Consider the following 27,700-nt stretch of genomic DNA (forward strand, 5'->3'; position numbering starts at 1 on the left):
CATGAACGCATCGCGATGCGTCAGACAAGCGGTAGTATTATAATTGGCAAATTAGTAATGGATAGTAGACTTGATGCGTTGCGTGAACTAGTTGGGCCTTTCTTCTTAGATACTCTAGTCTCTGCAGTCTGATTCCAGGCTACCGCCTCGCCCATAACGGCAATTGGTTCGAGGGATATGGCTCAGTCACAATGGTGCAATTACTTGTTTTTTATGTCTTATCTTTTAATGCTTTCTGTGAAGAATATACTCAAACCAGTCATAAATGACTTGATTATGCTGCTTCAACGCCCCAATGCCTGAATGCGTCCCAATAGAATCCTTGTTCTTAAACTGATACAGAGTAGCCCACTTGCCAATCGCCTGGGCTAACTGCTGCGACTGGCCCTTAAAGAAGATGTCACCTTCGGCATCGCCAATCAAAACGGGTGTCCGAATCTGGTGAGCCACTTTCCCGAGCGAGAATTTCTGCATCCCGGTGACAAACTCGAATGGAGATGTCGTGTTGAATGCCCACATGCCTTGCTCGAGACCCCAGCGCAGATGTGTGCGCACGCCTGGCTTCAGATACTGCTGAGCGAGCTGGTCGAATTTCGCCTTGTCACCCGAATCGTAGATCTTCATGGCCTCGGGGCCAAAGTCGTGGCGGATAAGGGCGCCAAAGTCCCATACGCCGTCCATGGCTATGATTGCGGCGAAGCGATGATCGAAGGCGGCCGCTCGCGGGGCCATGTAGCCTCCTAGAGATAGGCCGTAAAGAGCGACGGCTGTCGGGTCGACCGACTGGGTCATATTGAGGGCATGGTCCAAGATGGGGGTGACGACTCTTTCCCACTCTGCGATGAAGCCCTTGTCTTGGTAACGACGTGGCGACGGCTGTCCAGGGCCTTCATAGGTGAGGACATTGTAGCCTCGTTCGAGCGCAGCCACACCAGCGACGTGGTACATTTCCTCTTGAGATCCATCATAGCCGTTGCCCATGATGATGGTTGGCCGTTGCTTCACCTCATTGTCTGGCGTGATCCAGATAGAGGGAATGTCGAATTCCGGAGTCTTGATGGTGAATCTTGCGCCGGGCGGCGAGAGCAGTGCGAGGCCCTGATCAAACGCTTCCGTCTGTTTGGCCCAATAGTCCATAATTCGAGGGTCCGCCGGATTGCCATGGAGATAGAAATCGGCACTCCGAAAGTACGTGGCGGCACTGAAGAATGCAGTTCGCGCAGAAACGGGAAACTTGGATTTGGCAATGCTTAACGCTCGCTTGTAGACTGTGTTTGCGATGCTGAGAAATGACGCTGCGAAGCTCTCAAAGTCACCAGGTACAATTGAATTGGCAGCCCCAAGACACTCGTCGATATCTGCGCCATCGTAGGGCGCCATGGCGAGAGCGCGAAGAATCTCAAAGTGGAAATCGGAGTCCTTGCTGAGCTGATACATGGTTGCATTTGGGTCCGTCATTGTAATGAGTTGACTCGGATACAGCCGATCTAATGTTTGGAAAATCTGTCTTTGCGTCAATGGAACCAATTATCTCAATAGGTATGTGCTATAGTCTTACGGTGTCTTGTTAGGATCGAGGCCTCCATAGCCTTCTTATACTTTGACCTGTTGGCAACCTGTTGCAAACCAACACGAATATGTGCGCCCAAGGTTTTTCATAGTGTGACAAAATACCACAGGGTGGTGAAAGAGATCGGTGTTCCGCCGTGTTGCGGAATTTGTTTGTGAAAGAGCCGAAGAGACGAATAACAACTTGGTGCAAACCGTCTTACGCTCGAAGAGGAATGGTCAAGGAACAAACACCCCAGAACCAACAGCAAAGTTGACATCGTCACCTCGAATCGGGACCAGTGTTAAACGAAAGGCGATGCATCATGCTTAAAGTGGCGTCTGTCAATGCGGGGGAAATAGTACAAAGTCGGCCTTGACTTTGTTCCTCGCGCTTAGATTCCGTTCAGTGGCCAGTTGTCCTTCCTAGTTGAGCCGATGATCCTTCGGGTTGCATCATCTGGTGACCGTTGGCTAAAATTGGCACAGCCGGTCAGGCCGTTGTGGACGTGGTGTTGTGTGTGCATACTTCGGTATCTATGGCTTCCTTCCCAAAGAAGATCGTTTATGCACGTCAGAAACCCGAGATGAATTGTCCATCAACACATTCGACGCTGCTATGGTCCCACGACGCCTTGAAGCTGGTTTGAGACAGCTCATAACGAGAGCAAGGGATCCTGCGTCATCGTCGTCGGCTCCGGCTCCGGCAGTTGGAGTTCCATAGTTGCCCGATGAGCATCCGTCTCAAGGTACTCTTCCCTGCGTCTGTACCACTGACAAACGATGCCTGGTGAAGATAGATATTGTAATTTCGTGGGCGTCTTTGGCATGTTTGGCCCTGTGAGCTTCTGTAGCTGCCTCCTCGACCACCTTGCGTACCATAAGCGATTTAGGGACACTTGAGACTTCCCCTTGAATGCCACAAAGCTTCATGGAAGTATAAGAACTTCAAGACAACTGCAAGGGACGACAGGGATGCTCTGTTGAAAGAAGCCGTCGTAGAGGTATCGGACCACGACAAATATTGAGAGAATTTTGGAGCGACTGGAATGATGGTTCGTGTCTGATGGATAGTTTAAGTTTAGGCGGGAAATGAGGAGCCGACGAGCTGGAGGTGAAGTTGAAAATCCCATCGCTCTTTCCCTCCTACAAACCCTGTGTGCTGACACTGGATTGACGTTGATCGATTGCAGTCTGGTCAATAACTTTGGGCATTGCGAATACTGTCTGGTGCCAGTGCCAGGGGGTATTCGGTGCTTCCAACCAATCAATTGCTGGAACCAGCCGAACACCGAACGCCAGCACCAGTCTGCACCGACTTCAATGTTACCTCTTTTCTACGCTTGCAACGACGTCGCCAGATAAAACGAACCCCTTTTTGTTTTGCTACAACCCTTGCCAGCATTTCAGAGTTGCAACCAAAAAATGGCCAAGCCATCACATTTCAACGATGCCATAGTAGAGCAATCGGTACATTGTGAACGGGATCGGTTTATCCAACGACTACGCAAGCGCGAGGCTGAACTTCTCCAGCTCGCCTCATCTAGCTGCAACAAGACTTCTGCTTCTTTCTTTCAGCCCCCAGCCCATAGCAACTATTTTGTCAGGGGAAGCTACAATCTCTGCTTTTTCATTCAATTTTCAGACCTTCAAAAATGCGTTTTGCGTATTCCTTTACGACCTTGCCTCACATCTTGCCCGGGCCGCAAGGTCCAAAGTGAGGTGGCTACAATGCGGTAGGCCACTGTTCCATTTGGATTGAACTAGACAAAGCAAGCAACTTGCTAATGACATCCAGCTGCCTGGCAGAAAACACAACCATACCTGTTCCGAAAGTTTTGGCTTACAGCACAGATGATAATTCCGATCCATTTTCGACGTTTATTATCCTCGATTATATTGACGGCTGCAGGCTTTCCAGTGCTCAGATGGACAGCTTGTGTGCGCAAGAACGAGAAGAGTTGTATAAATCATTAGCGGATATGTACATACAGCTCAGACGACTGGAATTCTCTTCCATCGGTAGACTGGAGCAGTCCCCAAACGGATTTGAAGTCCGTCAAAAGACAGCCTCAATCGACATGAATATGCAGCAATTGGAGGGTTTAGATCCATTTACCATTCAGAATACCTACCACGACAAACATGGGTATTTGCGGTCGGCTAATGCTTACGCAAATATGCTCCTGGACATTGGCTATAATGCATTCTTCAAAAGTCGACATGCCATTGAGATTGGCATGGGCCGAGATGCCATTTATCACCATTACCTCTTTTACCAGCATGCTAAAAGGTGGGTAAACCCAGCTCTGGATGGCGGCCCGTTTGTGCTGGTCCACGGAGATCTCCATCCGTCAAATTTAATTGTGAACGAGAAAATGTCTATTATCGGTGTGCTTGACTGGGAATGGAGCCGCGTAGTGCCTGTCCAGTTTTTCGTGCCACCACTTTGGCTTACCGGCAGAAACACCGTCGAATTGGCTGGGCATAACACATGGCAACTTTTTCTCATTAAAGCTTTTAATGAATTTCTTTCTATACTTGAATCCCGGGAGCGAGATATGTATGGAAATCCATTGCTTTCTCAGGAATGGGCAGAACAGTCGATGCACGCAGAGCCCCTAATCGCCAATGCTCTAGAAAACTGGACAGATATTGATTGGTTCGCTTTTCGATATCTAAGTCGCGCAGATGAAGATGCGACGAAAGAAGCTATCCAGGCCTTTATAGATGAAGATCCTCTACGGAGGCTAGTTGCTGAGATGAAGGAGAAAGATGAATGCGCCTATAGCAAAGAGCTTGCTGCGGTGATGGATGCGGCGGGTTCTCGGGGGAAACAGTCGGCGCTTTTGACCTTACTTGGTCAGATTTCTAATGTTCCCCGTGCTAGCCCAAACGCCAGCATTGTCGCCTTTGGTGTAACCGTGTCAATCATACTATCCTTACTATGGAGAAGACCTTGGCCTAGCCCTAACTCTTAAGTGTTCTGATTTCGGCCTCGAGCTGAGCTTGCTCATGCGTCAGCCTCTGAATAGCTAGTCGAGTGCATCTAATTCGTCTTGGAGCCGGAGCGACGACCCCCTTGCCACCTTATTCCGTCTGAACTTGGCCGCATTTGATGACGACGACATCTGTTTATCGGTCTCTGATGACATTCGGTCTTTGATGCTTTGCATTTCATGCCGCAGGGATTGGATCCTTCACTTCACAGATTCTTTTCGTCGTTTTTTATCATTCAACTCTTCAATTCGGGCAAGACTGATCTTGTTCGACATGCCAATAACTCTATGACTACGTTTCAAAGCCCTTCATTGTCTATTCTCTGTTGCTTACTGGCGGTTAAGAGATCTAGAACATGCCTGTGAAAAATTGCATTCCAGAGCTTCGGAAAGCGACCTCGGATCTGGGAGAAAACTCGTCAATTTCCGTTATTCTAAAAAAAAAAATGGACTGCGGAGTTCTTAAATATATTAGTCAAGAGGCGGCCCGTTTCATTGCCTTTCATCATTCCGACGCCCCCCAGCGCCGTGTATAGACTTCTCGGATATGTAATTGGAGCGGTAACAGGTACTTCGTACCCGAAAGCTGTTCTGAAATCAATGTCAACCGCTGACCTTGCGAAACCCAGGTACATCTTAGCCCAGTGATCCGAAATCGCGGTTATTGGGGTTATTACCCCCAAAGTAACTTCCGGCTGGAGCGTTCTTCGGGAAATGAGGTTTCGTCGTAAGTACTATCTCAAGCTACGCCATCAAACTGTCCAATTGTAATAAAAGGTCCGGCGGTCTCTACTCAGCATCCTGAGATCTGGCTCAATTCGGACGAGCCCTCCTAAACCACAAACAATTATCCACCCTACAAACACGTCAATGGATGAAGCTCTATGCACACACTGTCTCTCCCTTCCTTTCAATCAATGCGCCTTGGGAAATCTAGTGTACCAAAGCCAAAATTCTAGCGGCTAGACGATCGATCGAAACACTAAATCTGGAAGCGATCACCAGTACCAAGCCTTTCTGATCCCGGTGCCTGATTACAATATTCTCGTTTCTTATCTTTCTGCGGGGCCTGATGCGGGACCTGCTATTAACATGAGCGCTGAGGCTGCGCTGCAATCGTTTCTGCCCGCGTTAGACGGGGTTTCTCGGATCCAGGCATTTCATCGCTTAGGCGGTCGGTATGTGTGCGGACGGGCAGAACTCGTGCTGCTTACAACGGATGACTGCCGACAACAGGTGATCAGGGACCAGGACTGCTTGTAAAGGAATGGCTCAGCAATGGCGCCAAACGTCCAGGAAGCAGCACAAGCTTATTCAGATGGAACGGGAGGTGAGACAATCAAATCCATACGATTGTATCCCTTGATTTCGAATTGGACTCCCCGTTAAGTGGTTCGAGTTATAGCCGGCTGTCCTTCCTCGAGATTTTTGAAATGATGCCGGTCAACTACGATCACCCGGTTTTGCGTATACTCAACGTGGACGCAGGGCAATGCGGCCGAGTTGATCAGCTCATGTACGGTGAAATCATCGTCAATGACTGTGTATTTCAGACAAATAGTCACGGTATTGCTGTGTCTGTTCAGCCACGCGTAATGCGTGATGCCTCGAAGCGAGTGGAGAGTGTTTGTCGCCCCCTATTTCCTCCAAGAGCTCTGAAATCACTTCCTGACAGGGTATTACAGCTTCAGTTCTGTATAGGGACCCAAGTTTCGTTCAAAAATAGCCATAGCTCATCAATTTACAAATCCATCGCGAAAATATCCCTTAAAACGTAGTATTGCAGGCCGTCCCAATATTATTCTCACCAAGCTATCGTCTCTGAAAAGTCGCTCCACTCCCCATCCATACCATTAGGTCGAAATCGAAATACAATCTTTAAAGATTTTCCATTACTTTGGGGATAAATATCTGCCGAATGAATACGACACCATTCTGGCACAACTGCAGGATCGGTTGGCTGCGGCTCTTCCAAACACGCCTCCTCCAACTGCATCAGGCGCTCTGCTATTTTAGCATAGGCCATTGCATCCCATGAGCCTTCGAGGCTGGGTGCTAGGTGTAGCAGTTTAATTGCCCGCCGGCGAATGAGCGAGCTTCTGCATTTCGAGGCAGTGATATATAGGGGGTGTATGACGGCCATATCGAGAGTAAATTTTACGTGGTGGCGTGGACTGCCTCCGTCTGATATGGGGCTCTTGGGAACCTGACTGAGTATTTCGGATGCGCTGTCTACTATAGCGAGGAAATCACAGGTAAACTGGTCGTATATTGCTTCCTCGCTGTACAATGACGTGGCTACGAGAATGATGCCCGTGAGGCATTTGATTCGTAGGTGCGCTTCCCCAGCGGGAGACAACCAATCTCTGTTAGAGGTAGTCCCGGGCGTGAGGTATTGTTTTCGGAATTGATGTAATTTGTCTTCCAGCAACTTGGCTTCTAACAAAAGATCGAGTGGGATGGATCCAGGGACTCGATAGCGATAGTTGTCTGCTTTGATTCGAAGGAAGGTGAACACTGAGCCCATTAAATTGGCAAGCTCGCTCTCTGGGTCTTGAACAACTTGTTTAAGACTGAGATCCGCCGTTTCGGTGCTATTTGAAGCGATTAAGCGTGATTGTAGGCCAAGAAACACGGAGGCCTGCAGGTCGAGCCTGATGAAAGCCAGAGCCAAATCTTGATCAACTAAGAAAAAGTCAGTATTCAAATATACGTTACAGCGCCCCTCGGTACTTTTAAGGTGCCAGCTACATACTCCAATGGGAATTGGAGTTCAGAACTCGAAGACTATGGTCCAAATGACAGAGCGCGATCTCGGAACTGTTCATAATAAGCTCAAAGCATATGCACACAATCGTACACAACAAGACGACATTGATGGATGGTTCGTCGCCGTTTGGGACCATGTTCTGCATTTTGTGTATACAAGCCCGATAACTACGAATAGCAAGCTGAACATCTTCCGATACCTCTGTCGCTTTTGGATCCCACACCGTCATCGTCTGCTTAGCCTCGTCGAAGGCATCACACAGCACGCTGAAGGCGATGACGGCTTTCAAAAGCGCCGGTTCTTCATGGGCAGCCTGCAGCATGAGGCCCTTCCAGGACGGTCGGCTGACGTCTTCCAAAATGCAATAGACCAGGCGGCGGCGGAAGGCTTCCATGCACTGCTGTTCTTCGTGGTCGAGGTTATTGATTCTCGAGGGTTGGAAGTGGGAAAGCGTCAAGGGCTGGATGAAGGTGACGCTATTGGGCTCTTTCATAACGGGCTGAGCGACGCCATCACACTCACGGCCGGTTCGTTTACAGTTATGACAAGTCGGCCATGTTTCGTCACAACGGACCTTGCGGATTCTTGAACCAAAGCCATGGTTGTTAGTACAGGTTTCTTGCGATTCGTCGACAAGGGCCAGATTCGTTATAAAACAACACGAAACAGCAACACTCACTTGCACGTTCTGCATCCAAATTTGGTCTTGGTATAACGGCGACGCTGTCCCGTCGCGCGTTTTATTTCGACATTTGTTCTGGCAGTTGCTAGCTTCACCATTGTCGATACGGGTTTAACATGGTGTAAGTCAACCACTATGCATGCCCAAAGCTAGAAGCCCGCCATGCAATGAGCCGGAACTGGGGTGTCGCGAGTTTCTTATCCTTCTTTCCCAGAGGTTCTCGAATGTCACTCCAAGTACAAACTTTGTGTGCCGGGTCTGCCGCCGTACAGGAAAATAAGGTTCATGGGGGCGTACATACCTGTCCGTCGGCCGAGAAAACGGTGATAAACTCTTCTTGAACGAGCACTGCCAAGTCCATCCCACCAGTAGCCACTGGCCGCCGGCCACCCTCATGCCTCCTCTCCTATATTACATACAGGAGGAACGGAGGTATTGCGGGAGTCATCAACGGGCCGGGAATTGCGCCACTACCACACCGTCTACTCCGTAGACTGGCAGGCATCTCTGGTTCTCGAGACACTAATAGGCCGCCCCGAAGCCACCAAATGTGTCTTTTGGTCGCAGCATAGTTCCTGGTTTGTCTACACTTATTCAAGGCATCCCCCGAAAGTTCCGTCCTCAGTTCCGCCGTCACATTCGGTGTGGCTCCTCCCACGTTTTGTGAGGTCGCTGCAAGCGAAGCGGCTGAGATTCAGCCGAGCAGTACGCCTATGATCGTAGAATCCATACCGTTACAACACATGGCGGCGCGTGGGCGTTTGCGCGCATGGTTGGCTGGATCCTTGACCTGCCTCCCTCTGTTGTGGCACACGCACAAAAGTTATACTTCGAGTCAGCGAAGCAGAGAAGGACAAAGACGGCCCGTTCGACGATGCTGGGTTGCTACCCAAGCGGGAATAGCCTCATGTCAATATTGAGCCTTCTGTCGACACACTTGTTGCAACGTGTCGAGCTGGTATTCCCTCTCGCTGTTCTTGCTTGGCGGCAGCATCGAGGTCATCTCTAGGTCATGGGCAAATGATATGCCGTTATAATATCCCCAGCATTTGCTCATGCCCAATATTTCAAGCAACTATACCAAGGCGAACCAGGCGGCGAGATGTAGGCACCTAGCTTCAAGCATGACCTCAAACCCCCGACTATGCTCCTGCAGCCACATCGTCAATACTGCCCCTGGGGGCCGCCCAATACGTTCACAGCACCCGATGAGTTGCATTCTCCCTATTCTCAGTCTTCTTCCTCGTGGCCACCGGGGGTGGGCACCCCTTGCTGGTGAGAACCACCAAGCGTCGTCTGCGTGGCCACCGAAAGTGGGCGCGATGGTAACACAGCAGCAGCACCATGAGAGGCCCAGATCATTTGCCCCCCTCTCCCCCCCCTCCCCTCTTTTCAAGCAAATCCATTCAGACTTTGAACCCTTTCGAATGTATCCAGAGTCTTCTCCGGCGTGCGCGGCTGGTTTTGCCGACGGTGGAGATGCAAGATGGCCGACGAGCAGCTAAATATAACCAATGCGGTATGCATACTTTGCGCACGTTGGCATTAGAAAAGATAACCTGTCTCCTCGGACATTTCTTCGTCACCTGCAGGACTTGTCGGCGGTCAAACGACCTGACCGCAGACTTGCAGCCAGGCGGCGCTGACTTTGTGCTCAGATGGCCCCCTTGAACGGCCAGCCCTCCACGTTTCCCCTTCCATACTCCCACATGGTCATTTTCAAAAGCTGTCCAGGTGTCATTTCTCCGTAAGATGCGGAGTAATTTGCAGCTGCATGAATGATTGTGCCACTTTCGCGGAGTCCGGAGTACATGGCAGGGTACTGTTACTACTGTACCACGAACGGCCTGGGTTTCGCGCGGATCTCTCGCATCCAAGTTGCCAGCTGATACACCAGCAAGGTCAACGGCAAGAATAGCACAGCGTGCCCGTCGCTCTGGTGCACCGGTGGTAGTACGCCGCCGGTTTTTTTTCGCAATCTCGACCGAAACAAGGCTGCGTCTGGCAGAGCCGCACGAGAAGACGAGTCAAGCACCTGTGATTCTGCCGCTTAGACAACCAACTCTATCCAAGTTCAAGTTATGGGTTAACTCATTCTATTACAACTTTATTTACAAGACATGAAGACTTTGTGTTGTTTACAGAAGAATATGCAAAACAATTGTCCGTCCAAGAAAGAAATTAGAGAATACATGGGCAAGCGTGCGGCAGCTCTGTGAATTCAACCGCGTCCTCCGTTTGCACTGCCTGGAAAGGAAGCCAAGGACAACTCCGGCCCATTCACCTGGCCGTTTCCGCTAAAAACCTGGGCTCTGTTCGCCTCGGTACAACAGCTCGCAGTCGCTAACTGCCGAGCGCAGCTCCACAACAAAGCAATTCGGCCAGCTCCAACTACACACTTCGTCATAAACCTCCAGATTCACTCCATCCATCACTCGGCTCCCAGTCAAATAGAACCGTGAATTCACTGACTGCCTTTGGGAACCTGCAGGCACAATGGCCTTGTTCACTGATAACCTTGATTCACCTGCACGCGCGCTTCTGCCCCAAAAAAATTCTTCCGCGGCTCTGCCTAAATGTTTTTCGCCCAATGTTCTCAACTACTCAGCCCGGCTAGCTTTCCGCACATTGGGTGTTTTTGTTACCAACATTTGTGATCCGGCTCTCAAGGTCGTCTCATATTTCAACTCTTCGCCCTGAATCATTGAATCAAATACAAAGTTCAGTCCTTGATATCGCCATCCTCGAAACTAGTTGCTTGGCATGAGTCTCCAGCGACGTGATGCGGGCGAGTCTGTTCGTCATATCTCAGAATCATCTGGTGCGTGTCGCTGAATTTTCAGAAAAGTTAATAGCAACGACACGATCTTTACTTAAACCTATTAGCGTTGGCTCGAACTGCCCCTCATTCGAATCAGCTGTCAGGACGTCGGCCCAGCTGGCTTACCACTATCGAAGTTCAGCCCAGGCAGAATGAGCAACTCCGTCAGCAAAGTAGTGACTGTTTTCGCGGAACATTATCCTCTGCCATCAACAACCGGGCATTGCAGACGTCTTTGAACAACACCTCGAATTGCCCTTCTGTTTCAACCACTCATGTTACTGGGTTTCGCCTTTCATCGCATCACGATGGCGCTCGAAGAGTTTCTGGGGGTGGCATTTGGCCTCCGACGCCTATAATTGAGCCACACAATCTTGCTTCTTATTCTGTGATGCCCTTGAGCCATGACTTGACTCATGCTTTCGTGGCTTCACAGCCCTTTACACCAGCTTCCTCTGACGCGAGGATGGAAGACTTGTCCCATCAACTCCAGCTCCGGAAAGTCCAGGCCCCGGCGGAGATTTGCAATACTCTGGTTTCGAATCTGATTCAGCAATCGACTACAGTCGGGCGCAAGACCGAGGATGTTCTATCTGCAGTCACTGTTGGGACCGCTAGAGTTGCCGCAAACAAAAATGGTGTTCTAGCTGGCGGACGTGACCACGATGGTGCCAATGCTTCTATTCTCAGCGGCAGCTACGCACCCTCCAACCGTGGAAGCCCTGCTCATGCTTACGCCCATGCTGGGTTTCCTCGTCCTGTTGGTCGTGTAGGTTCTGCTGAGCCCCATGACTCTGCCACCCCTCTTGGGTATCACGAGTTGTATAATCCAAACGACGAGGCCATGTCTACCAAGTCTTACGGATACATGAGACCTACCCAGATTGAGCCCAAAGGACTTGGTGTCCCCACTAGTCCTGCAGAGCGTACCAGTCCAAGTGACTTTACTTATTCGAAAGACGCCAACATTGCTGGCGATGGATGCCTTCCTCTTGAATCTCATGGGCATTCGGCCCCTGCTCGTCCTCCCGCCTCTGTTAGCATCCCTGGTATCTATCGACCTACCGACACAAGAGGTCCGTTTGGGCGAATCCAGAAGCCCAACATGTATCCCACCCCTGACGCCCTCCAGGATGCAAATACTCGGGGGAAATCCACGCCAGTAAGACGGGAAACAATGCATTTCAGTAGAAAAAAGCAAGATCAACACAACACGCGCTAACTGTTCCGGATAGGTTGATAACAGAAGAGCCCTAACCACACAGCAATGTACCTCCCAGCCCAGCCTTGCCGCGACGAATGCTGTAGCCCCGGGCACACAAGCTACCGGCTTCGTGCCCATGTTGGCCGTCAGCCGTCCCGACATGACCGGCCGAGACGTCACGCCCATGCCACTCGGGAGCCAGGCCGTCATCGACTTGAAGTTCTCCCCTCACTACCGCGGCATGCACACCGAGGCCAACGCCAGCGCAGACCACCTCCCGCCGGACCAGAACTGCTCCCTCTGGATCACGCAGCTGCCCCCGGACGTCAAAGTCGCCGAGCTCCTAGGCAAGATCCGCAACGTCGGCCGCGTGTACGCGACCGTCCTCAGCCCCCCGGATGGAATCAAGCATCCCAAATCCGCCGCCAAGCTCGTCTTCTTCACGCCAGCCGGGGCGCGGAAGCTGCTCGCCCACGGGGAGGACCACCCCCTCGTCATTCGCGGGCACAGGGCGCAAATCATGCCCAACAGGACCAAGTGCCATTCGCAGAGCACCGAAAGGGGCGAGTCGCGCGTGTTGATCATCACGGGACACAGGAGTTTTGTAAACGAGGCCAGCCTGACGGCGTATTTCGAAGGGAGGTTCACGTTTCAGATTGACAAGGTGCAGACTTTGCTCGAGTTTCAGGACCGGGCTGTGGTTGAGTACCAATTCGGTAGCTACCGCTGCCAGTCGCAGATGGGCCTCAAGGCGTTGCTGCTGGATCGTCCGAGGGGCCTTGAGATGGTTGAATTTGGCGCCGATCCCTGCGAGGTCGGCAGTGAGACGACCTCGTTTACGGTTGCTGGGGAGAGGATCCAGGGGAGAGGGCTGTTTCCTGACCTGGAGTGACGGGGGGGCATGGTAGAAGCACAAACGAGATAACTTGGTCCGAATTGAGGAAAGGACGGAACTAGGGACGCTCATTGTTGACACGCCGAATGCCGGTTTGTATTGGTATTGCAATTGTTTCTTGCGACTTGGACAATGGGGATTCGAGGGCCAAGGAGACGAAAGACAGCTGGTGTTCAATGCTAGATGATGCGGAAGAGCAAGAGGCGTCCACGACTTGCTCTTCGTGTGGGAGTTGGGGCGAAAAAAAGTCTTTGTAGGGGGATTCAACGGGCCATGTGGCGATAGATTCAACGTTAGAACACGTCGGTAGGTTTGTCGGTTTTAATGAAATACGGATCAGAAGCTTAATCCTCCAGGCCTCTCCAAAATGACCCGAGGTCTTCCCGCCTCGACTTGGTCTCACAGCCAGTCTCCTCCTCGATGCGCTCTAATACGTCGAGGAGGGCCTTGCGCTCAGCCGGATGGCGGATGCACCTACCGGACACCCACAACGGTTGGACAGCGTTCATCCACGCCCCATGGTGGTCATTGGAGATGCTAATGGCGCATATTTGGCGAGCATGCCAAAGAACACTGTGGGTTTTGGGCGGCGTCACCTCGGTAGGTTGGTGTTGGAGCATAAGGACTGACGCGGTGTGGTAGAGCTGGGTGCCGGACATGGCGGCAGGACTGGAGAAGATGACGGTTGGAAACGTGGTGTTTGTGGTCGTGGATAGCATTGACATGACCGGCAGAAAGGGCGCCGGACGGCTCTCTTGCCAGTCGCACATATGCTTCCAAAGTTGTAGCCAGCGAGTGCGGAATGTCGGGTCGGGGCGATTGGTAGTTGGGCAAGGTGAGAGGAGGGTTAGGACTCGGGCTGTGAGATGGACGGCGTAGTTTGCCCATCCGGTAAAGTTTGTGGATTGAAAGATTCGTACGTCGTCGTCGATACTTGACCTGGACGCCCGATTTGATACGGCAAGAGTCGGAACGGGGGAGATGAGGGCGCCGCAGACGTCGGTTCTTGCGAGGCACCAGAACAAGGCTTGGTTGACACCTCCGACGAAGCCGTTGATCCCGACGGCCTCCATTAGGCTGGCACATGCGTCGAGATGCCAGTGCCATGCTGTAGGAGAGCAGCCAAGCGTCTCTAGGACGCAGAGGATCACGCATGAAGCCACGGCGGCTGTTGAGCGGGATGCTAGGTCTGGAAGCAAAAGGCGTACAGCTTCTTGATATAGTGCCAGGCTCCGGTCCGGCTTCGCCGGCTTTTTCAGCTCTTGATGTCGTGCAGATAGGGCAAGGATGGCGCATCGCAAGTGGTCGTTGGACAGTGCCAATGCGGGAAGAGTGTGCTGAAAGTGCCGGTCCATGTCGAATATGTCTAGCCAAGGCGCAACTTTGTCGAACCAGTTTCTCCAAAGGCGGCATTCTTCTTCTTTTGATAATATTGGTTGTGTTGTCTTTAATGGGACTGCCAAATGGCCGGGCACGCTGCTAAGCGGTTTACCGTGGTTACAATCTTGACAAAGGTCGTTGTCGGGTCCGTTGACTTCGGTGCTTGGGGTGGCTGGCCTCGTAGACAGGTTCGGTCTTGACTCTTGAATCAACTGTTGTCTCAATACAGAGCGCAATTCATGGTACGCAGGGCCTGGATGGAATACACCATCCTCGAAAGACGTCCCGTTGGGGGTGAAGCGTTGGTTGTGGTCGAGGTAGTCGCAATCTGCAATGGAGGTAATTGACATTGGATCCAATCGCATATGTATCGATTGGCGAGTAGGTCGAGCAGACTGGCCCCGTTGCCTGAAGTTGGACAAATCAGCAACAGGTATTTCCGTCTGTCGACGGCTCACCGGTGAGGCAGTGCCATCTATGAGTAGCGGTGACTCGGGATCTGTGGACGAAACGCCAATAGGTGCCGCACCAATCGCTACACACGACTCTACTGTTGACACCTCGTTCAGAGCAGATATTCCTGTTTGTCGAGCACCCCCGGAATAGCCAGGAGAAAGACTGTTCTCTCTAGCAGCATGTCCCGCGTCGAAATGCGTACCATGTTCATCATGAGCAAAGTTCCGAGGCGGCGGCAACGAAAGGCTATAGTCACGCATCACCTCAGAGGTTACGTCCAGAATCTCATATTGCATTGGGCCTCGTCTTGAGAAACGTCGCATGGAAGGATGGTTTCTGCCGAGATGCTGCGCATTCTCATCCCGAAAGCTGAGCTTCAACCCCCACAAACAGTGTTGTTTCTTCTTTCTGCACCCGCCGCATGATGGCCGCTGCTCATCGCATTTCCGCCTCCTCTTGCGGCAATTGAGACAGCCTGTCCGTGTTCGTAGGCTCTTGTGACGTGGTAGACTCTGCTGAGCGTCGTCTTGGTCTGCAGATACGGTCATGATGGTCGAGCGGAGCCGCAGTTGAGTTTAGCGCAGCACTGCATGCACATGAAGGCGATGCCACCGATACGATATGCCAACTGGTACGTCGGTCACTTCCTTCACAGGGAGACTTCCAGACCGCGCCAGATTGGGAGCTCCAGATCAATTCATGGCCCTTTCGAAACATAACCAGCAGTTGAAAAGGCCATGATTCCCCAGCTCGGTTCTTGGCCACAAATGCCCCGTAACTGACCACGCGATAGGTCTAGCGCCGTCAGCGCCCTTGCACTCTACAGCTAGCCGATCCTAAAACTGCACATGTGAGTATATCTGTATCAAAGCTTGGGATGGGAAACATATCTAGAGTGTCGATTTTCGTTACGGACACACTGATAAGCTGCATATTGGGGATGTTCAGCCAAACCCACTATTGCAAACGCAATAGACATTTGTGACACTGACGCCACTCATGAGATATGTCTGGTACACTTGAAAGTTGGTCGGAGCAAGGACGAGAGAAACTCGCCGAGGGTCAAATAGTGAGACTTTGCCAGCATCCAGCCCTCTTTCCCACTATGGTGAGTGACAGACTATCAAGATACATGTTCGCCAAGCCGGACTTTGTATACGCTTCTATTATTGAGGTATTATAAGAATCATCGAGATGCAGCGCAAAATGGCAAAAGCAGCGGGCACTGTTCAAGTACGGCCCCCAGTGCGCATCAACCCAGCATTACAAGGCTGGATTGACTCGCTTGTTGACGCAATCTCAAGCACCCTCTGTCCTAACGCGAACATGCACTCAAGCACTCAAGCACCAGACCTTTTACTCATCTGTTTGCCTCACTTCCATTTCAACCAGCCAATGCCTTTGCCTTTCTTTTGTTGCTGCTCTTCCATCCTTGTTCTCTCTAGTTGTCTTCTGGCCATGTCTGCCTGCAACAACATCGCTTTCTCCTCCATCTGCTTCTCTGTCGGGAACCCGTGGCCTCCATCTGAGCGGGTCTCTTTGTCGTCTGAACCCTTATAGATTCCTTCTGTCACTTCTAGCAGTTGGCAAAGCCCTTCTGCCTTTTGCGTGAGCCACGATCCATGGCGCAGGCCGTGTCGCCAATGCGGCGGTGACGCCCTGTATCCCAGGTATGCGCCCAGAAGAGCACCAGCGAAGCACGCGTTCGTGTCCGCATCTCCGCCTCGCATAATGCCTCGCATAATGAGATCGGTTATCAGAGACTCGAACATGGCTGACTGGGCAGATAGCGAATACCCCGAGTCGGCAGATTTTCGCATCGCCATGCGAAGGAGATGAATACCAGAGCCGAATGTCTTGTCAACGTACCCAATTTTGTATCCATCGTCAAGTTGCAGCATGCTAAGATTCTCAACATTGGCATGTTTTCTAAACTCGGCGAGATCCAGGTCTGGTTCGTCACGTCGATCTGGGTCTTGCATCTGGCGAGCCCTGCAGCCAGTCCACCACGACAAGCCTTGGGCAATGGTGGTGTCAATGTCATCTTCTCTGCGGACTTCCTGGCGAAGAATCCCTCGGATAAGGGCAGTCCCAATAGCACACGAAGTTATGCATCGGGGGTCAACATGTGTGACAACCGAATACGTAGCTGCTGTCTCGAATGTGTCGAGAAGTGGCTTGTTCAAACAAAGAAGGCCAAGAGGGTGCGTTCGCATAAGGCTTCCATTGGGTGCAACATGATGATTTGTGTTTTTCCAATGCAATCTTGCCGTACCTTCGGGGTCATCGAGATATGTCTTTGTTCGCACAATTGAGCCCACAGTCCGTCCCAAGCCCAAGGGCAACGTATCCAGCGCAAGTAGCCCGAATCGAACCCAAATCGAGAGCCGTGACGCAAAATCCTGTGCATTGAGCTCTTTGCAGTCCTTGTGTAGACAGGACAATGATATCAACAGCGCATGGTCTGTATCATCGGTCCATTCCCCGGGGTGATGGGGATCCCGATGTGCGTCGCTCCTGAAGGGGGTAGCCTCGGATTCAGGATGAAGCACGAATTTCCGTGACGGGTACGCTATAGAGGACATGTGTCCAGATAGAAACTCGGTATATAATCCGACGGCATCTCCCAAGGCTGAACCAAACAAGCAGCCAATGATCCTATCGTGGACTGTCTCCCTAGCCAAGCCGTTGATGCCTTCGGGGGTGATGCCATCAGGCGCCCTACCTGACAAGCAAGGCAGACTTTCTCACGACAACAGATTGACTGGTTAATCCAGAAATCGTTAGCGGCAGCTGCCTAGTCTGCTTGGCAGGTTTTGGTGTGGAGGAGGAGCGATCTGTTACACTTTAAGGGGCACTAATTATTACGATAATATATATATATAAGTTTATATTTAGCTATAAAAGAGAAGATTATATATATTCTTTTTATAAGTGCGCTTATTATTATAATTATTTACTTATAATTAAAAGCTTACTTTTATTTAAGTATACGTATATAATTTATACTTATAATAAGTAATTTATTTTAATATATCTTTTAATTAAGCTTATTATTAAAGCTATTATAAGCTTTATTTTTTTTATTTAAATATTAATTAAGTATTAAAGCTATACTTATAAGTTTAATTATATATAACTTACTTTTTCTTAATATTTTAATTAATATAATCTTTTTATTAATTAAAAGTTAACTTATTAATTTTTTATTTATTAAAATAAGTTAAATATAAGCTATATATTCTTATTAATTATACTTATTTTACTTTTATATATTATATAGCAGCATTTATACTTATAAGTTAAAGGAAGTTAAATAGTATATTTAATTATAGCTATATTATTAATATAAGAGAATAAGTATACGTATAAGTCTTTAATTTAATAAGTTTTACCTTTATAATTAATTTTATAAGGTCTTTTATTAATATTTTATTAAGTCTTTTAATTAATTTTATATAAACTTATATTATATAATTAAATTATTTAAGTTATTTAATTACTTATTTATACTTATAATAAGCTATAACTTATAATACGTGTAATTAAAATTACTAGTATTTTAAAAGTATTTAATTACTTTATTTAAATTAATTTATTACTTATTTAAAGATCTTATTATTTTTAAGAAGTAAGTTATAAGAATTAAAAAGTAATTAAATTATAATATTATATATAAAGTTATAAGTATATATATATATTACGTTTAAGTTAATAAAAATAATAGTTTTACTTAAGTAATATTTTTATTAAAAAAGAATTATTTAATCTCTTATAAAAGATACTTTTTAATTATTATAAAAATAAATTTAAATAAATATAAAGGCTTAATAATATTTATATTTAAGAGAATATAAAAGAATTATAATTATAATAAAATAAATTAAAATTAAAAAAGAAATAATAAGTAAATTATAAAAATAATTTAAATTATTTAATTAAGTAAAAAGAAATTATAATAAAATAAAGATTATTATAATTAAGTTAAAAAAAAAAGTTATTTTAAAGGTCTTTAATTAAAATAAAGATATACTTACTCTTTAAATATTAATAAACTTATAATTAAAAAGAAAACTTTTATTAAAATAACTTAAATTAATTAAAAAAGAATTAAAAAGAGAAAGAATTAATTAATTAATTAAAAGAATATAATATTTCTATAATATTTTTAATAATTATAATCTTATAATTAATTATAAGAAATAATATTATAATATTTATTATCTTAGCTTATAAGATTATCTTTATAATAAAATTATTTTTAAAAGAGATATAAAAGCTTATTTTTAAGTTAAGTAAATTAATATAAATATTTCTTGAAAGTAATTAATTAAATAATTAAAAAGAATTTAAAAGAAAAGATTTTATTAATTTATTTATTATTAATTAATAAAAAGTTATTAAAAAGAACTTATATTTTTATTAATAATATTTTCTTTAAGAATTTAACTTAAAGAAAAAAGAGCTTATAATTAAAAAGTTAAACGTTTTAAGATTAATTAATTTTATTATAACTTATAATAAAAACTTATTTGAAGTTATAAGTTAATAAAGCTTTATTTTCTTTATTAATATAAGCTTTAACTTTAAGAGATTTATTAAAATTCTTAAAAAAGCTTTAAGTAAATAAGAAATTTTAATTATATTTTAAAAAGCCTTTAAAGTTAAACCCTTTAATAAAAAGAATATCTTTAACTTTTTAAAGAAATTTAAGAAAAAGATAATTACCTTAATTATTTTAAAGAAAAAGTAAATAAAAATATTAAAATATAATATTATTTCTTTTAAAAAAATATACGTTAAAACTCTTATAATTATTAATAATTAAAATAAAGTTAAAAAGAAACTTCTCTTATAATATAATATAATTAATTAAAATTAAATAAAAATTATAATAAATAAGCTAAAAAGTTTTAATATTTAGTATTTAAGAGAGATTTTTAAGACTTTTTATTAATTATATTTTTATTAAAGCTAATAAAGTAAAGCTAAACCTTTTATATAAATAAAATTTATCTTTTAATTAAATATCTTATATAAAGCTTTACTTAATTATTTAATTATAAGCTTTATAAATAAAAAAAGGTATTTATAAAGTAAAGTTATTTTAAAGAAGTATATTATACTTTAAAGTAAGTTAAATAAGTATATATAAGTTAAGCTTAAGCTTATAAATTTTAACTTAATTATATTAAAATTAAAGTATTTACTTTAAAATTAAAGGTATATTTTAAAGATTATTTATAAATTAATAAAAGATATTTTTAAAAGTAACTTAAATAATTATAAGAAGTAAAGCTTATATTAAAATAAATTTATAATTAAAAAAGTAAATAAAAATTAAAGAGAGAGTAAAAAACCTAGCTTTATTATTAGTTTTTCTTTTAATTAAATGAATAAAATTATAAAGTAATTTAAAAAGATAAAAATTACGTTAATTAAGTAAATTAAAAGATAAATTAATTTAAAAGAATAACTTAAGTAATATTAAAAGAACTTATCTTTAAAAAGTAATAAGCTTAATTAAAATAATTAAAAATTAATTTAATTTAATTATATTTAATTTAAAGATAAAGAATTAAATAATAATAATATTAATAATTACTTTAAAATTAATTATATTTATATAAAAGAATATTAAAAGATTTAATATTATTATTATAATAATATAAGATATTTTCTTAAGAAATACCTTTACTTAAAGTATAATTAAATACTTAACTTTACCTAATATAACGTAAATATACGTATTCTTATAATTAATATTAAAGTATAAAAATATATTATATTATTATAACTTTTATTTTAATTTCTTATTATTAAAAGTTATCTTAGATTTATTTTAGCTATTAAGGGCCTAAGAAAAAAACTTTTGCTCTTACTCTTACATTATAATACTAGCTTAAAATCGCCTTTAAAACGGAAAATAACCTAAGATTTAAATTTCTTACACTTAATTACCCCCTATTATAATACTATATTAAGGCTATAATAAAGGTAATATAAAGAATATAATACTAATAGTAATAAATAAAAAAGAAAGGGAGCTTATATAAAGCTACTATTACTTAAATATAAGTAAAGAATAGTTTATAAAATAGGTATTATATAACCTTAAGTTAAACGCGATTTAAAATAAACTTAATAATAAAAAACGCGTTATTTATAATAAATTAATTAATCTTATTTTAATAGCTTTATTAAAGCGTATATAAAAATTATTTAAGAAGTATATTATTTAAGAAGTAGTATAATACTACGTTAAAGCTATAGCTATTATTAATAATATCTTAATTATAAAAGCGTAGCTTTATAATATAGTTATAGCTATAATATAAGAAGTACTTTATAGTATTACTTAATAGAGAACTTAAGTAAGCGTTATAATTAGCTTAATTAAAGTGTAAACCTAAAAACCTCTTCCCTTAATTATCTTTAATTACTAGTATTATAAAATTATTATTAAAGGTATTATAATTATAAAAGTACTTTAAAATTAAACCATTAAAAATATAATAAAGGCTATAAATTAAGCTTTAAGAAATAACATAATAATAGCTATACGTAAGTTATTTAATAGAGATATAGTTATTATATTCTAAGATAACGCTTTTTTCTTTAAGGAAAACACGAATTAAACTTAAGCTACCTTTAAGCTAAAAGTAATAATTTATATAAGAATTCTTAGTATTATAATAAAAGCCTTTTTTATTTAATATACTAGAGAAAAAGACCTTATAATTAACTTTAATAGAGAAAATAACGCGAAGATTATACGCGTTATAATATATTACTCTTAAAGTAATACTATAATATAAATAGTTTTAATTTTAAGAGTTAAAGGGATAAAGTAAGTAAATAAGTTATATTAAACTAAACTTATATATAAGGCTAAGATATTTAATATTAAACCTTATAATAAAACCTTTAACTTACGTTAATATTATAATTATTATAAGATAAGTTATATTATTAAATACTATAAGGTAATATTAAGGTATAATTAATACGCTATTACTTAATATAAAGATAAAGAGAAAAGCTATTTTATTATTATATTAAATACTAGAGAAAAGTACGTTCTTTACTTTAAAGTATATTTAATTTAATTTTATCTTTATCTTATATTAAAGGAATATTAAAATAAAGTTAAAGAAGTATATATAAAACGCCTAATAAGGTTTATTAAGCTATATTATAATAATAAATACCACTTAAAATTAAGGGTTAAAAGTAACTTATTCTTAGTAAAAGATTAACCTTTTATAAAGAAGAGAGAGTATTTACTAGAAAGCTATAATTATTATAATACTATTAACTCTTAACTAAATAAATTATTATAGTATACTAGTTACCTTTTAGCTAATACCCTCTTAATAAAAGTGTTAATTATAATTATTTAACCCTTTACTTAATAATAATAAAAATCCTTTATTAAAATATTAATAAAAAAAATACACTTATATATATAATATTATAATATAACCTTAATATTAACCTAATAGTAATATAAAAATAAAAAATAATAAGATATAATTAGCCTCTTAGCTTAAAGCTTAGTAAATATCGCTTAATATACTATAAAAAAAGAAACGCTATATATATTAATAAAAGGTATAGCTTTAATATATAAGAGACTTAAAAAGAAAAGAATTAAAGCTACGTAACACTTAAAGATATTAATATTTTTTCACTTTATTTAAAGCTATTAAGCCTTAACTAATAAATACTATTAGTAAAACTAGAGATAATAAAGCTCTTAAATTAAAGCGTTTTTATTAGTAATTTTAACTAAAAATACCTATTATAAAACACTTATAATAGAATATTTAATAGAGTAAAGAGACTTTTATAAATAATAAAGTAATAATAACTTATACTTATTATATTATATAAGAAATTTATTTAATAATATTATAATTATAAGAATAGTATTATAAACCTAATATAAGTTATAGGAAGCCTTAAAGTAATATACTTAAGCGCGCTTAATATAATTAAATTTAATTATATTTTATAGTTAATTAATATTAACCTTAAGAGAAAAAGCTTATATTAAATACCTTATTATTAAGGTATATATAAAAGAAAATAAAAGATAATTTAATAGCTATAAAGGTATAATATTACTTTAATTAAAAGATAGCTTTAATATTAATTTAAAACTATTAAGAGATTAATAAATATATAAATTAACTTATTAAGTAATTATAAGAAATCGCTTAATTAATAGTCTTAAAGAAAAGAAAGGGTAAACTTAAAGGGAAATTCTAGTAAATTAATTATATAATTAAGGTAATAATAATTACGTGTCAAGTAAAGAGAGCTTAAGTTAAAAGACGTATAAAGCTAAATTAATAACTTTATTATAAGGTAAAGAAAGCTTAAACTTAAATTATAGTTAAAGAAAGAAAAAGTATATAATAAAATATTTTAAGAAAGGTATTATTAGCTAAAAAGGCCTTTAAAAACTAGAAAGATAAGCGAGACTTTAAAGCTATACCCTCTTAAAGTAAGCTAATCTCTTACTATTATATTAAAGTAACCTAAGTAATTCTATAAAGTAATTAGTTATAAAGTATATTAAAAAGGCTAATATTCTTATTAAGAAATTCTTCTTTAAGTTTATAGCTAATCTTAACGTTATTTTAAACCTAATTTTCTTTTAACTTAATATTATTTATATTTTAAAAGAAGATTATATTAACCCTATTAAAATAAAAATAGCCTTAATATTTATAGTAAGTTAAAAGGCTTTTAAAGATAATAAGATACTAGTAGGTCTCTTAAAGGCTTATAAGGGACCTCTTATTAAAGTAATTACTTATCTTTTTAATAGCTCGCTTAAATACGCTTACTTTTTAGCTTAATTTTATATTATTAAAGTAATTATATTATAAAAGCTAATAAAAAAGCTAAAGAATTATAAGTAGGTAAGTAATTAAAGGCTAATATTACTTTTAAACGTAATAAGTAAAGTTATAAAAGCTATAATTATAAGATAAATTACGTGAGTTATTAAGGTAAAGGTAATACTCTTAAACTTATAAATAAGAAATAAAAGAGATAAGTTTATTAAAACTACGCTTAAAATTATAATAAAAGTAATTAAAATAGCTTAAAGTTAACGTAATATTACCTTACTTCTTTAATTAAATATTAATAATATCTTTAATATAATTAATTACCTTAAACTTATTTAAACGCTTTTAAAGGTAAGGCTCTTTTATTAAATAATTACGTTTATTTAAGCTATAATTAAGTTAAGAATAAGTTACTTATACTTTAATAAATAAATATTTCAGGTTTATTAAATATTAATAGATATTTTATAAGGTTTATTACTTTTATTAATATTATTTTTACTTTATATTACCTTACTTTATAAGCGACTTTAAAAAGTATTAAATATTTTTATTATAGATTTTATTAATAATATAAATATTTTAGCCTTTAATAAAATATTAGATTAAACGTAATAATACCTTAAAACCGCTTAAAATACATGCGTAAATTAAGTAATAAACGTTAAAGTTTACTTTAATTTAATAAAGAGTAAGCTTATATACTTTAATCGTATATAAACGCTAATAATAATACGCGTTTACCTTAATAATATAAAGATATTATTAATAATTATAAAAGTACGCTTTTTAAGCGTATAACTTAATTAAAAGCTTACTTAAAATAAATATTAAATAAAAATTAAGGGTAAATTAACCTAATAATAACTTACTCTTATCTCTCTTATAGCGTTTACGTAAAAATACTTTTATAAAGAAGTTAAACACTTATATAATTAAGTAATTTAATCTATTATTACCTATAAAGTAAGCGTATACTATAAACTAATAAAGATATATAATAAGCTAAAAGGTATTACGTAATAACTTACTAGTAAATAATTAAAATACCTTTAAGCTATTATTAGAGCGTTTAAAGCTATTTTAATCTCTTAGCTTAAGGTAAAAGTAATTATTTTACTACTAAACCTTTATTTAAATTATATAAAAAGGCGCTTTAAATAATAGCTTAAAGACTTAAGAATATTAAATTAAATTTATATAATATATATTTATAGTAAGAGTACTTAAATAAAGGTATAGCTTATAAAGAAAACCTAATAAAGAAATTATATAATAGCTATAAACTTAAGGCTAAAGTAATATTATATAAGAGGTATTATAAGTAAATTAGTAATATAAATTCTATTATTAGTATTATAAGGCTAGAAATTATTATTTATAAAGAAACGTTAAGATAATAAAGAACGTATCTTAACTTAAACCTATTAAGTAAAGTAAGGGAATATACTTAAATCTATTAAAATATAAAATAATAACCTTAATATAGCTACGTATTAGTTATATAAGTCTTAATAAATTCCTTTATAAGTAACGCATTTTTAAAGTAAAGTCTCTCTTATATTAATATAAAATAAACGTAAAGAATATATACCACGTTATTATTAAATACCTATTATATAATAATAGCTAATTATAGAATTAGCTTAAGGATTATAAGGAATTCTATTAGGCTTTAAGAAATATTAGCCTAATATAAACTTTAATTTAATAGCTATTAAATATAAGTAAGCTTTTTTATTATTACTTTATTATATTACTTATAAAAAGATAAGCTATATAAGCTAGTAATAATATTAAGGGTAAGTTAAAGCTAGACTTAAGCTAAAGTAATACTAAGGTTTAATATATAAAAAATAATTAAATAAAAGAAATTTAATTTATTATAATAATAAATTATAACTTAAGATTAAACTTAGCCTAATAGTATAATAATAAAAGAACTTAATTAATAATATTAAGCTATATTATTCTCCTTTAAAGTATTCTTCCCCTTAAATAATAGATTTAAGCTTAAAGATAAGCGAATAATACCTTACTTATTACTTAATACCTTTATTAAATTACTTATACTTAAACTATAATTCTTAAGTAAATATTAATTTTAATAAGACTATAAATAATAATATAAGAAAATAATAAGAAGAACGTATTAAAGATAAGCTAATACTATTATTAAATATAATAGCCTTTTTTATAATAACTAGTAATTATTATAATAAATTATTTATCTTCTTTTAAGTAATATTTAAAGCTAATATTAACTTAATAATACACTTTATAATAGCTAATAACTTCTTTTAATTATTATTATTATAGGTAATTAAGGCTAAGCTAATAGTAGCTTTACCCTTAAGCTTATTACGTAGTTTTTAAAGAATAATTATATTAGCCTTTAATTAAGCTAAAAACTAAAATTAAATTAAAGTTAAAGTTAAAGGTATAATAAGAGTATACACTTAAAGCTTAAAAGTATTAATAAGCTTAATAAGCTTATTTTAAAGCTAAAGTAAAATTAAATAAGTCTTAATATTAATAGAAATTTATAAAGTATTAATTAACGTATAAAAATAATAAGATTATAAGCTAAGATTAAATTAAACTTAACTTACCTTTAAGTAAAGATAATTATAAACCTAATAATTAAAGTAAGTAATAATATTAAATTTTATAAGAGTTAATAAAGTTAAGTTAAAGTTAAGGTATAAAAATAATCTTATTAAAGATAATATAATAAAGATAAGCTTAACTCTTCTTTACGTTAATAATAACTTAAGCTATATAAAATAAGTATAAAATTTAACGTTAAGTGTTAACTTATATAAACGTTAATATAACGCTAGGCTAAAGTAAGATAAAAGTACTTATAATAACCTTTTACTTAATAGCCTTTTTCTTTTAGGTAAGTGTAAGTATTTTACTCTTAAAAGAGCTATTCTTTTATAGTTAAGTTAATGTTATTATTAAATTAAAGTTAATTAATTAATTAAAATATACCTTAAGAGTAATATTAAGTATAATTATTTTAAAAATAATAAGCTTTTATAAAATATTAATAAAAAGATATTAAAACTAGGTTAAAGTTAAGTAAATATATAAAGTAAAATAAACTAATATATAATTAAAAATAATAAATAAAATAAGAGAAAGAAACGCTTAGTATTAAGCTAATATTATATAAAAACTTACCTTAAATTAAAAAAAGCTTATAAAAGCTATTAGAGATAAGAAAAAGCCTAAAAAAATAACGCGTATTAATTAAATTTACCTAAAAAACGCCTAAAAAATAAGCTAATATAAGTATAGCTTTAATAAGCTTATAAAGAGAATTAAAAGCTATTATAAGGCTAGCTTAATATTAAAAGCTATAAAAAGAGATTATACGTATAAAAATTAAGGGTTTAAAGAAAAAAGAAAGAAAGGAAAATTAATAGCTTAATTTAAAGCTCTTATAAAGGCTATAATAGGCCTTAAATAGCTAATAATAGCTAGCTAAGCTTAGTTAAGTAGCTTTAAAAGTAAGAATAAAGTAAAGTTTATTATAATATATTAATTATACTAAGAATATCTAGAATATAGTATTATATTAGGCCTAAAATAGTATAATATAATATAATACTTAAAGAAAACTACGTAATAGCCTTAAACACTTAAATACTAAAATAATTACTTAATTAATATATTAAAGCTAACCTAAACTTAATTTAAACCTTTATTATATATACTTTAATAAACTACTACTAGAATAGCTAGCCTAATAAGTACCTTTAACCTATATAATTTAAAATACGCTTTATATAATTATAGATTATAGTAAAGTAAAGATAACCTAAAATAAAAGTAAGGGGGTTTTTCTTCTTATATAAAGGGTTTTCCCACTTAAATTACATATAAAAGTACTAGAAGAGTTATAATAGCTTTAGGGTACTTAAATAAATAAATGAATATTATTAAAAGTTATATAAAAAAGCTTATTATACTTTAAGTTAAATTATTTTTAAATATATACATTTATATATACTTAAATTAAGTAAAATACTTTAAAGATACTTTATTAAAGAAATAAAATATATTATAAGAA

The 27,700-nt window shown here is 38.5% G+C and overlaps 6 protein-coding genes across 6 annotated transcripts; 2 read left to right on the plus strand and 4 right to left on the minus strand.

Annotated features, from left to right (window-relative positions):
* Window positions 1–211: 211 nt before the first annotated feature.
* J3458_014493 (uncharacterized protein) lies at window positions 212–2,712 on the minus strand. Its single transcript, XM_007810594.2, has one exon. It carries the CDS (start codon window positions 1,456–1,458, stop codon window positions 226–228), a length of 1,233 nt encoding a protein of 410 aa, XP_007808785.2. The 5' UTR covers window positions 1,459–2,712; the 3' UTR covers window positions 212–225.
* Window positions 2,713–2,908: 196 nt separating this feature from the next.
* J3458_014494 (uncharacterized protein) lies at window positions 2,909–5,121 on the plus strand. Its single transcript, XM_007810593.2, has 2 exons — window positions 2,909–3,284; window positions 3,347–5,121. The coding sequence occupies exons 1-2, from the start codon at window positions 2,974–2,976 to the stop codon at window positions 4,527–4,529; spliced, it is 1,494 nt and encodes a 497-aa protein (XP_007808784.1). The 5' UTR covers window positions 2,909–2,973; the 3' UTR covers window positions 4,530–5,121.
* Window positions 5,122–6,351: 1,230 nt separating this feature from the next.
* J3458_014495 (uncharacterized protein) lies at window positions 6,352–8,092 on the minus strand (the record flags this gene model as incomplete). Its single annotated transcript, XM_066120593.1, has 3 exons — window positions 7,997–8,092; window positions 7,303–7,901; window positions 6,352–7,232 (listed from the first exon to the last, which is right to left on the minus strand). Exons 2-3 carry the CDS (start codon window positions 7,808–7,810, stop codon window positions 6,352–6,354), a joined length of 1,389 nt encoding a protein of 462 aa, XP_065974428.1. The 5' UTR covers window positions 7,811–7,901; window positions 7,997–8,092.
* Window positions 8,093–11,152: 3,060 nt separating this feature from the next.
* Window positions 11,153–14,923, plus strand: J3458_014496 (uncharacterized protein). Its single transcript, XM_007810591.2, has 2 exons — window positions 11,153–11,982; window positions 12,056–14,923. Exons 1-2 carry the CDS (start codon window positions 11,212–11,214, stop codon window positions 12,914–12,916), a joined length of 1,632 nt encoding a protein of 543 aa, XP_007808782.2. The 5' UTR covers window positions 11,153–11,211; the 3' UTR covers window positions 12,917–14,923.
* Window positions 13,264–15,303, minus strand: J3458_014497 (uncharacterized protein; the record flags this gene model as incomplete). The annotated part of the gene is made up of 1 exon (XM_007810590.2): window positions 13,264–15,303. The coding sequence occupies one exon, from the start codon at window positions 15,301–15,303 to the stop codon at window positions 13,264–13,266; it is 2,040 nt and encodes a 679-aa protein (XP_007808781.2).
* A 521-nt stretch (window positions 15,304–15,824) lies between these two features.
* On the minus strand, window positions 15,825–17,506 carry J3458_014498 (uncharacterized protein). The gene has a single exon (XM_007810589.2). The coding sequence runs from the start codon at window positions 17,338–17,340 to the stop codon at window positions 16,129–16,131; it is 1,212 nt and encodes a 403-aa protein (XP_007808780.1). The 5' UTR covers window positions 17,341–17,506; the 3' UTR covers window positions 15,825–16,128.
* Between the last annotated feature and the right edge of the window lie 10,194 nt (window positions 17,507–27,700).

This window comes from Metarhizium acridum (genome assembly GCF_019434415.1).
Source record: "Metarhizium acridum strain ARSEF 324 chromosome Unknown scaffold_320, whole genome shotgun sequence".
Classification (NCBI taxonomy): Eukaryota; Fungi; Ascomycota; class Sordariomycetes; order Hypocreales; family Clavicipitaceae; genus Metarhizium; species Metarhizium acridum.